The 12,095-nt window shown below is 43.1% G+C and overlaps 1 protein-coding gene across 2 annotated transcripts in view; it reads right to left on the bottom strand.

The window, feature by feature from the left end:
* Positions 1 to 12,095, bottom strand: part of NELL1 (neural EGFL like 1) — an 882,973-nt gene that overhangs the window by 792,134 nt on the left and 78,744 nt on the right. For both annotated transcript variants that reach the window (XM_043580819.1, XM_043580818.1), the window contains exon 3: positions 6,187 to 6,337. In XM_043580819.1, the coding sequence (XP_043436754.1) occupies positions 6,187 to 6,337 (151 nt within the window). The remainder of the gene's footprint in view (positions 1 to 6,186; positions 6,338 to 12,095) is intronic.

Below are 12,095 nucleotides of genomic sequence, written 5' to 3'. Positions count from 1 at the left end.
AGAGAGAAAGAGAGGGAGACACAGAATCTGAGCTGTTCGAACTCAGCTGTCAGCACACAGCCCCATGCAGGGCTCGAACTCATGCACTGTGAGATCATGACCTGAGCCAAAGTCGGATGCTTAACCAACTGAGCCACACAGGCATCCCAATCCTAGAAGTTTTAATAGCCTCATATGAAGAATGGCTTCTCGGAACAAAAGCAACAGCAACAAAAACAACAATAACAAAAAAACAGATATACTGGACATCCAATTTAAAAACTTAAGGTTTCCAGGAAGTAAGACAATCCACAAAGCTGGAAAAATCTAAGGTTTCTGAGAAAGGGACTTGGATTTCTGAGTATTACAAATGATAAGACAACCCAATTAAAACAGGCAAATGACCTTAATAGTTATTTCTCCAAAGAAGATATATAAGCAGCCAGTAAAACATAAAGACACTCAACATCATTTGCCATCAGGAAATAGAACTCAAAACCACAGTGAGGGGTCATATCACACCTATTAGGATGGCAACATCAAAGAGAAAGACCGTTAACTGGTAAGGATATAAAAAAAAAAAAAAAAAAAAAGAACTGGGACTCTCTTACATTGCTGGTGGGAATGTGAAATGGTACAGGTACTTTGGAAAACAGATTGGCAATTTAGCAGTTAAACACAGATACCACTTGACCCAGCCATTCTACCTCTAGTTATACACCCAAGAGAATACAAACATATGTCCACAAAAAAAAAACCTGTACAGAAAACTTCACAGATTATAATCACCAAAAACTGGAAAAAAATTCAATGTCCAATTGATAAATAAAACATGGTATATCCAAACAATGCAATATTCTACAATTCAAAAAAAATTAATACTGACACACACTATCACCATTAAAGAACCCTGAAAACATCCTAAATGAAAGCCAGTCACAAACACCATATGTTGTAGGATTCCATTTATATGAAATGGCCAAAATAGGCAAATCCACAGAGCTAGCAAATAGAGGAGTGTTTGCCTAAGGCTGGGTTACTAATAGGGAGACTCGTGAGTGACAGCTTAAAGGGTGAGATTTCTCTTGGAGGTAATGGAAATTTGTAAAAGATTGCATTGAATGCGTAACTCTGAGTATACTAAAACAAACAAAAAAACAAAAAACAAAAAAAAAACTGAGACATAAAATTTTTTTAATTTATCTAGAAATCTAAGTTCCCATATCCCAATTGTTGCCAATATTTATTTAATTCATCTGGATCATGAATGATTCAATGTGGATCACGTGATTAAGGACTATAAAAAGAACCCAGGGAGTCTCGCTTTCCAGTCTGTCAGATCCCTGACAGATTCCAATTTATTTTTCCAATCTGCCAGGTCCCTAAACCCCCTGCTATGAACCAAAAACCTCAAAATCTTGGTCATCATTTACACCTGGTCAGATATCCATGACAAATGTCTCCAAGACAATTTGCTCCTCTAGACACAGTTATCCTGGTAAACAATAAGAAACCTGAAAAATGATTGAAAATTCTCTATTACAGATGGGAACATTGCTGGCTTCAAATTACCTAATTCCTAAAAATATACTATCGTATGTTCCTCTTCCATACCACAGATCTCCTTAACTGGATGAATATCTCTTTAAGGGTGGAAACCACGTCTTCTTTATTACCCATAACCAGTATATTACAGATTCAGTCAATTCTCTCTTTTATGTTTGTTTATTTATTTGGGGGTGTGGGGAGAATACGAGCAGGGGAGAGGCAAAGAGAGAATCGCAAGAGGGCTCCATGCTGTCAGCGCACAGCCCGATACAGGGGTCAATGACACAGGCCTCGATCTCACCTACCATTCGATCATGCCCTGAGCCAAAATCAAGAGCCAAATTCTTAACTGACTTAGACATCCAAGTGCCCCAATTCAGCCAATTGGTTTTTTTTTTAATTATTATTTTTAATATTTATTTATTTTTGAGACACAGAAACAGAGTACAAGCAGGGGCAGGTTGGGGAGTAGAGAGAGACAGAGAGTGAGACACAGAATCTGAGGCAGGCTTCAGGCTCTGAGCTGTCAGCACAGAGCCCGATGCAGGGCTCAAACCCATGGACCATGAGATCATGATCTGAGCCAAAGTCGGATGCTTATCCAACTGAGCCACCCAGGCACCCCTCCAATTCTTTATACTTTGCCTTGATTAGACCAAACATGGAAGAGGGCACCACAGAACTCCAAAGGGGAGGGGAATGTTCTATATCTGCATGTTTATTGTTTTTCAGTCAAGACCTGAGGTTTTCCTAGTACAATGAAAAATGATCAGATGATTCTCTATTCAATGATCCTCAGGTTCTATTAGAAACCTGCTAGGGAAGAGAAGGTGGCATCAGAGGACTCTGTGGCAACACAAGTTTTTGGATTTTGGGTTTTTTTTAAACCTTTACTAAAAGGAGTTCCGTTTTTTAAAAGATTTCAAAACAGGGGAAACCTGGATGGCTCGGTTGAGCGTCCAACTTTGGCTCAGGTCATGATCTCACAGCTTGTGAGTTCAAGACCCACATCAGGCTCTGTGCTGACAGCTCAGAGCCTGGAGCCTGCTTCGGATTCTGTGTCTCCCTCTCTCTCTGCCCCTAACCCACTCGCATTCTGTCTCCATCTCTCTCAAAAATAAATAAACATTAAAAAAAATTTTTTTGAAGATTTCAAAAGAGAAAAACCCTGAAAGTAGCTTTAAATTTTTTTGCTTAGACAAGAAGAAATGTGTATTTATTAAGAGCAGGCCACTTCGCGTGCACAATCATCTTTCACCTTACAGCAACCTGCAAAGTAGATGACCACCTCCCTTTTTCTGACCAGGAAACTAAGCTGAGACATGAAACAGTGCAGAAGAGCCTGAACCTCCAGTCTCCATCACTCCAACTCTGAGGTCTGCTCTTTCTACAACGGTTGGCCATTCCACTTCCTTCTCGCCTGTCTTTGGGAAGTTCCCCCCTCTGCTTTAATTGAGAATAAAGACTCTACCTTCCACTCTCAGACACTTAGATGGCCCTCATACTGAGGCAGCCCTCACCCCCAACTCCACTACGTTGCCCCAATGGAACAAGCATGTCACCCTTCATGTCTGTGAAGCCGACACTGGCTTGACGCCTCCACCTTTGAGTGACAAGAACCTATACTTCCTCCTAATCTACACCACACTTGGCCTCGAAGTCATACCTCCTCTCCAACACATGCTACCTCTCTTTCTCTGGGCTGACCCACAAACAGCCAATTTATTACGCTGACAACATCCCTTCAGAAGAAGGAGCAGGGTCCATCACATCCCTGTGAGGCTGAGATCGAACTCAACGATTGAAAAAAGAACTTTTGGTCCTCACCTCTGCTGAAGATGTACATGGAGACCCTCTTCTCCAGCAAAATTGGTCCATTCCCTGCACCTCTCCACCCTGCCCCCAAAAGTTCCATTTTCCTGCATTTCTCCTGTAGCTGCCCACACCGTTCTTCCTGTTTAATACATCCTTCTGTTTCCCTGACCTGCCAGAATTCTGGCCCTTCCCAGAGCCATCACTCTGTGTGATCTTCCCAAGCCACCGACCTAATGTATTAAAAGCCTTTATGCAGTTTTTGGCTCAGTTTTACTGCTACTAGATAGGTCAACCTAAATAGGTAAAGGAAGGTTTATTGGAACTCAGGTTCCCCAGAAGCAGACTCTGACACATGAATTTGGGAGCAAGTGATTTCAGCACTTCAAGGAAATGCTCCCAGGAGAGGAGGGGAAGGACAGAAGGAACAGACATGGAAGCCTCAACCTACCTCCATTCCAGGTAGCACTTGAGGATTCAAACGTCAGAACTGGTCTGGCCTTAAGGCCTCCAAAGCAAGGGAACAAGGCTTCCAACTCCTACACTCTGTCATAGAGTACAGGCTGCCTGGGGGATAAATGAACTCCCAGACACTTCTGTTCTCTGTGTAGTGGCTACAGAGGCCAACAGGCAGTGCTCTGAGGAAAGTTAGGTGCCAGCCTTCAGAAGCAAAGCCCATAAAAACCAGGCAAAGGGCACAGAGAACCTACAAGAGATCTGAGGGGAGGGTACCTACCATGTCTGCTGCAAGGTAGGTAGGGCCAGCTTCACAGCATGTGACCAGTGGGTTGCACAAGATCCTACACTCTGAAGGGTTCCACTGTGCCATCACCATCTGGAAATTCTTGGTAACTTTGCCTTTGACTTTGTGTGGATGGAACACTCAATGGGCTGGGAGCTTCTGTTCCTGGGAAGCTCCACCTCCCACCTCCCTGGACAGGTTCTCAGTCACAGGCTTCACTGTTCCCTGGTATCCAAGCCCACGGGTACACGTAGGCTGTGGACTACTAAAGTTAGTATTAAAAACTAAAATTGGACAGGAGGCTCAAATTCAAGATGGTGCCACAGGAAGATCCTGAATTCAATTCTTCCCACAGACAGGCGGAGTCTACAGCTACTTATGCAACAATTTCTTCTGGAAAAAAACCGAAGTCCAGCCGAGCTCAGTGAGCAAATAAGGAAAAAAGCATCCACATGGAAGCAGGTAGGAGAGGCTGGGACACAACCTCACTATAAACCCTACCCTTGGCATGGAGACCCACAATCAGGAGGGAACTCAAAACCCAGAGCTTCTTCCGTAGGGGCTAAGGGTTTGAACTCCACATTGGGAAGCCTGGCTTTTGAGACCTGTACTTCTGAGACAAGCCCCCACGTCCACAAGCCCCCAAAGCTGTTATGATCTGAGAAACTGCTCTTGAAGGGCTCCTGCACTCAGACTCATGAGGTCGGGGCCCAGCTCAGAGGCAGCTGATGTGCCCAGACTTTGAGGAAAAGCAGCTCATTCGCGTATATTGAAGCATTGCCCTGAGGGGCTGGCATCTAATTTAACACATCCAGGAGCCTGTGGGAATACTCTCCAGGACCACGACTAGGGGGTGCCATCTTCACGCTCCTCCTCTGCTGTGCTCCAGCCAACGAGTGCCGCCTCACACCTCCCTCTGCCACATTCCTGAGCACCACCCTCTCCCAGAAGGGAGCTTTTACACTCATCTGGTGCCTGAGTTTTTTTGTGGCCGCTGCTCAGGGGACACTACTTGATCACCTGGTTCTAAAACCCACAGGAAGTTTGCATTCCCAGGTCCCAGGGGACTTAAACAATGGGACAAAGGTCTGGGCAGACAGAAATACGCTGCCAAGTCTCTCTGTAAAAGAGGCCCATTTGTTTGCCCAGGTGCTTTGGCCTGGGGGTGGGCTTCTGGATTGGCACACTTTAGAGACCTATGGAGGAGGCCTTCAGAGAGATCTCTCTCAGGAAGCTTCTATACTTGTCTTAGATTATCATTACTTTAAACTCCTAAAACAGAATCCTCTTTCCTCAAACTTAAAACCCTTATGTGGTTCCCACTATCTATAGAGACTTTAGTCCAAGTTTTCAATATGGCCTCAAAGCTTTGAGATGATCTAGCTTCTACCTACCTCTATAGTACCACCCCTCACTGCCCACCCCAAACTCCTCAGCTTCCCCAACACACACAATGTGCCAACCACTGACCCCACCCCCTTTTTCCTTCCCAAAATCATAGCAACCAATTTCTGGAATGTTGTCTGCCCATCCCTTACTCCTTCTCCTTCATCCTGTCCAATAGTCACCTTTATTTATACAACCACAATCCTTTCTGAAGGCTTCCTTAGCTTACCATGACCCTTCAGAATTGACCATTAATACCTTATCCCTTAAACACATATTGCTACAATACTTCATGACATCTGTCCATCTTCCCTACTAGCTTATGTGATCCTTAGAATAGAAATTCTGGATTATTCGCCTTAGTATTCCTGTGTCCAGCACAGTTCCTGTATAGAGTAAACACACAATAATGCTCATTGAAGGTTGTTAAATAGGACTTTCTAAAAGACTTCAAGAGGACATAGAATGTGGTTTCATAGGAGCAAAGACTACCAGAAGACAGAAGATAGGCGAGAAAGACACTCATGAGTGGTCTTTGGAGAGTTAACAAGAAAACCTCTTTGCCAAAGGTAAGTTCTTAGTGCAAAGACAATCTACCAATGTGTTCAACAGCAACAAGGCCTCAGCTAGGGGCATGCTCTCAAGGATACAACGTCCAAATTCCAAGGCATGTTATATAGTCCATCAATTGTAAATACATTTGCAAAAGTACAGCTTACCTGTGTTCTAGCTCTCGAATGGAGAGGATCACTCCTGAAGTCGATGGCTTTTGCTGTACAGTGGCCAAAAAGGTGAATTCGCTCTTATTCCGGAACAGCTGGATTAACTTCTCACTCACATGAGGGGCTGCATGGATCTCTCTTTCTGTTTCTAGGAGTCAGGAAGGAAAAACAGAAACAGACAGGTACCAAGAGAACAAGGAGGAGAATGAAGGAATACAGAAGAAGAAGAAGAAGAAGAAGAAGAAGAAGAAGAAGAAGAAGAAGAAGAAGAAGAAGAAGAAGAAGAAGAAGAAGAAGAAGAAGAAGAAGAAGAAGAAGAAGAAGAAGAAGAAGAAGAAGAAGAAGAAGAAGAAGAAGAAGAAGAAGAAGAAGAAGAAGAAGAAGAAGAAGAAGAAGAAGAAGAAGAAGAAGAAGAAGAAGAAGAAGAAGAAGAAGAAGAAGAAGAAGAAGAAGAAGAAGAAGAAGAAGAAGAAGAAGAAGAAGAAGAAGAAGAAGAAGAAGAAGAAGAAGAAGAAGAAGAAGAAGAAGAAGAAGAAGAAGAAGAAGAAGAAGGAAGGAAAAAGAGAAGAGAAAAGATGCAGTTAAAAATGTCCACAGGATCCCTATCATATCTATCATCCTCCCCCGCCCCCAATGCAACCCCACCACTCACCAATACTTTGTTTTCAGGTACCATCCACCATTTCATACAGCAGCATTCATTCAATGCAAAACCCAGAAATGCCACCTCTGTCACTGTACCCCCTTGTCACTTGGACAAGTTCACAATTGGTCAGCCAGTGATTTTCTGACAAATTTTGACAGGACACTGGGCAATGTGGCCTGCTACAAACAGATGAAGTTGCTGTTAAAAAAACAAAAAACAAAAAAACAAAAACAAAAACAAAAACAAAGGTGAGAGATAGGGGCGCCTAGGCCACTCAGTAGATAAAGCATCTGACTTCGGCTCAGGTCATGATCTCACAGTTCATGGGTTCGAGCCCCACATCAGGCTTTGTGCTGACAGTTCAGAGCCTGGAGTCTGCTTCAGATTCTGTCTCTCTCTCTCTCTCTCTGCCCCTCCCCTGCTCATACTCACTCACTCTTCCTTGCTCGCTCTTTCTCTCCAAATAAATATTAAAATTTTTTTTAAAAAAAGTGAGAGACAAATAATTGGATCTTAAATTCACAGAATCCTGTGTTTAGGATCCAAATGCCACTCAGCAGCTTCCAATTTCACTTTTCCCAGGGGACTCCATTTCTTTTGCTCTACAATTTGTAGAGGGAAACCTGTCCTTGTTTTGTACCCAGCAGAGATTTGCAAGTGTTAATAATGCCAGACATCTCCATTTTTGCTTGAAGAATACAAGGCATGTTCATGATCCATAAGCGTGCCTGGAATTTCTCCGTAAACATGGAGTGGATGACCCTGCTCATGAAATATTGAAGTTGAGGTCAATTCAGCAGGCTTAGAGGTATGGGAATCCAGCTAATACTGCTCCTGGCCAGGAATTCTACAAATTCTGCATGGTAAGACAATTCATCATTTCATACTCAGACTCTCCCTTATCACGATAAACTAGGCACTCTCATTATTTTACACTATACTTCCTCAAATCAGAAACTGGCCACCAACAGAACAGAATTAGAGCAAACTATTCAGAGACAACAAAGGGATACCAAAGGCATGTTTGGTGGCCTTTACTCATGCCCTGAACACATCCTCTTTGGGGGAACTCCTTGGTTACTTCTCCAAGAGTCTGAAAAAGAAAGATCTTCAAAAGCTGTGTTGCCCAAGCTACATCACAGACTATATGGACCTTGAAGACCCTCATCCTAAAAGCAGGGCTTCTGGGGTGCCTGGATGGCTCAGTCAGTTGGGCATATGGTTCCTCATTTCAGCTCAGGTCACGATCCCAGAGTTGTGGGATCAAGCCCCACATTGGGGGAGCTTGCTCAGCATGGAGCCCTTTTAAGATTCTCTCTCTCTGCCTCTGCCCCCTCCTTCTTTATAGCACAAGCTTTACTATAAGGTTAAAAAATAAAATAAAATAAAAAGAGTGGCTTCCAACAGAAAAAAAAATCCTCAAGTACCTGACCTTGGGCCTCAGTCTCCTCATCTACAAAATGGGGGAGATGGTGAACTAGGTCATTTCTCAGGGTCTCCCCATCCCGGTGTAATTCTACAAGTTGCTGTTTGAAGTTTGCAGCAAAGAACAGCACCATCTTCAAGCTGCAGAAGTCAGCTTTGCAAGGTGAGAAGCATGGTTGGTCCTCCAGAGTGGGGGCACCTAACCCAGGCACAGCACCCTACCAAGATAAAACCCACCTGGACATTTGCTTTCCTACCCAAAGAAAGTCCTTCACTACTGTGCTGTCAAGTGGCAAGCTTTCAACTTTTGTCAAGGGTAGAGATAAGAGCCACTTAGGGAATGCTTCTATACCTTCTCCAAAATCCCAGCCGAAGACTTGGCAAGATAATATTCGCGATCTATTAAAACATATGAACTCATCACTTTGTAAACTAGAGATCGTTAGCAAATGTTTGTTAACGTTTTTATTACTGCTGGGTAAAAATCCTAATAAATTCCACCTAGAATTTAGTGCAGGAAGAAAAAAAAAACACATCTGAGATTAACTTACATCTTCCTTTTTTTCCCTTTTTGCTATTTCCTTCTGTATTCATCTATAAGGAATTAGCTGGTTGGCAGTGTTGGCCCAGAGAGCTCATTAGAGGATTCTAAAGCTTGAGTCCAGTGCAAAGTGAGCAATGTTCAAGCAGCATGATAGTCATAACACTTTCCCCCAGCAGGCCTATCACTGGCGAGTGTCCTCACCCGTCACTCCATTCTTTCAGACATCATCCCAGCACCACTGGCCAATGACACTGCAGTGTGTCTATGTGCCATCCCAACCTCTCCCTTAAGCTACAGATACATCTTCAATATCCTTAATATCTCCACATGAAGGTCTAATAAGCATTTCAGAATTTATATACCTATGACAGAGCTCTTGTTATTTGCCCCCGCCACCAACCCTCTATTTTCTCTTGGACTTCTCACTCTTAGCAAATGGGACCTCTCAGTTCAAGCCACAAAAACCAGAACTTGTCCCAGAGTCTTCCCTTTCTTCCACCCTCCAGATCCTACTCAAGAGCAAATTGTGAGGGCTCCTATGTCTGGAATCCGTCCACCTTCACCCAATTCCGCTCTGAAACTCTTACCTAAGCTGCCACCCTCTCTTAGTGGGGCACCTCCAACAGCTTCCTAACTGGTCTCCCTGCTTCTATTGCCTTCTCTTCTCCCTTCTACACAGCAGCCCAAAGGCTCATCTTAAAGCTTAGATCAGCATCCTTTCAGGCTCTTGCTAAAAACCCTTCCATGGCTTCCCAGTCCTCCCAGGATAAAAATCCAGGCTTTTTAGCATGGCCTGCAAGGTCACACACCAATTGACTCTTGCCAAATTCCCCCACCCAATTCCATACTCTTCTTTCATACCCAAGCCCACCCCTGCCTCAGGGTCTTTGTGCTACTCTTCCCTTTCCCCACAGAGCTCTTCCCCCCACCCTTCCCATGCCTGGCTCCTTTAGCTCGTACTACAATTTCAACCTGCTGGTCACTCCCTCCAAAGCAGGTTCTCCTTTGATATCGAACACACCTCTCTGGTTATTTTCCCCATACCACTTAATTATTATGATCCATTTTTCCCTTCTATTACTCATGATCTTTTTTACCATATTTTCTTTCCCCTCTAGACTAGAGGCTCCACAAGGACAGGCACAGTCATTCATTCATTGTTGTATCCACAGTTCTCCGTGCCTGGCATGAAACAGGCATCCAATACAGACTTACTGGATTTATTTTCTATTTTATCTTTATCATTTCTATTATTATGTCAAGTAACTGCAAATATTACAGTCAGAAACCAATAAGATACCCTTTGGAGAAGGAGAAGATAAATGGACACTTATCAAGTGTCAGTGGCTATCAAATTAAAGAAAATCACTTTCGGTGCCAATTCGACCCCTCCCATTTATAGGACACCCCATCTAACGGTCTAATCCAACTCAACCACACTGCTGCTCACCCAATCCCCCTACAGAACTGAGCATTTCCTCTGCCAGCTTCTCACTTCTTTTTGTAAATGACTGGCACACTGAAACACAGATACCCCGTTAGCACTCATCAGAGTGAAATGTAAAGAAAATCATCTATTTTCAAACATTGAGACTTTATGTGCATTCTCATTTTCAGAAAAGCTCTCTCAAGTAAATGCTTACCATAATTCAGCTGCTAAAAGAACACCAGAACGTAATCTCACTTATTACAACATATAAGAACACTAAACCAGTTTTCAAGAGACTAAAGACTACCAAGTTTTATAGATAACTAGCTATGTGACCTTGGATAAGGCACTTTATCCCTCTGAGTCTCACACTCCCTATCTGAAAACTGAGATGACTAGAGATCAGGGAGTTCAAGTTCTTCCCAGGCCTCAACATTCCATTTCTATTCATGCAAATGAATAGTCACCTGGCAAAAGAGGGTACTGAAGGTGTTTTCTACACATGAAACAACTAGATTCTACAATTTCTCTCCTCTGCTGATTTTCCAAATCAACATAAATGTAAAGTTGTCAATTACTGGAACCAGTGATAGGTCACCTACTTCGCAGTAAATGGGTTTTTTCCCCCTAGGTTTAAAAAAGCAACCAATGAAAGCCAATTAAGGAGAATCTATACTGAATATTGTACTGGCATATGCAACCACTATAATGTGCTTGCTATATTATTTAGGAATATTCAATTCTTCTAGAGAGAACAAGAAAAACAAGTGGGATGAATAAAGCTCGTAGGGAGTGTTAAATATAGACAGCAAGTTAGATACCTGTGAAACGTGTTAATCGTCGATCAAATAAATGAAACATAGGTGTGTTGAACATAGATAAAAAGAATTGACTAAGCATGTTACCTATAAATAGAATGGGGTGGGAGAACCAAGTCACAACGTACATATCACATCACCTTCAGGATGACAGCTATGTCAACCTTAAATCGGATAGCCATCTGTGACACTCATCCCATTCCCATTCTGGCCCCATTTGTACTCTGCCTGAAAAAATGCTAATCAAACCCATCACTCTCACCAGATTAACTGGTAACTAAAGCTGGGACCAGAAGTACTTGCCCTCTTCAAGACAGGATACACGTTAGCATCTGGCACCTCCCACTTGCTGAAATTCACCTCCCACCACCACCACCACCCTTTATATAACCTCTATTCCTGTCCATGTAACCGCTGAATCAGCAAAGAAGCTGATGGGCCAAAGACTGAATACATGAACAATGCTAGACCCAGGAATCTGGTGGGGTGGCCCATCTTTCACCCAGCCTGTACCCTATACTCCTACTCCATTTCTTTCCCCTGCTTCCTCCTGGACATTTTGACTTTAATAAGCTGCATGATTCAAGCATCTGAATTTGGTTGGTGAGGCGCTTTTGTGACCTCTGGGAGTATACTTGGACTCTACCATTGCATCGGGGTAATCTCCCATACAAACCACCACTTACAGTGAACATTTTACACTTAAAAAAAAAAAATGTCATTCCGAACATCCAGAAATTTTACACGATCTAGTTAAGAAGTGCTACATCAGCAGCAAGGGTTAAGTGCTTTTCCTTTCCTAGGATGAAATGGCTCTACCTAGTCATTTTTACAGGCTAAAAATGCTAATGTGATGATTAAGCATCAGTTAAAAAAAGAAGTACTGGGTGAAGGGAGGAGGTCAAAGAAATTATGGTATTCACACACTCTTGTCTGCCTGATACAGAAGCAACTTCATTTCCCTTTTGCTTGATGACAGGGTGAGGATTGTGAGCCAGTATAAATACGGCTCCTGCCTTTGAGGATAGCCGCAGAAGCAAGGTT

This window comes from Prionailurus bengalensis, chromosome D1 (assembly GCF_016509475.1).
Source record: "Prionailurus bengalensis isolate Pbe53 chromosome D1, Fcat_Pben_1.1_paternal_pri, whole genome shotgun sequence".
Taxonomy (NCBI): Eukaryota; Metazoa; Chordata; class Mammalia; order Carnivora; family Felidae; genus Prionailurus; species Prionailurus bengalensis.
This window is presented reverse-complemented; position numbering and strand designations above follow the sequence as displayed.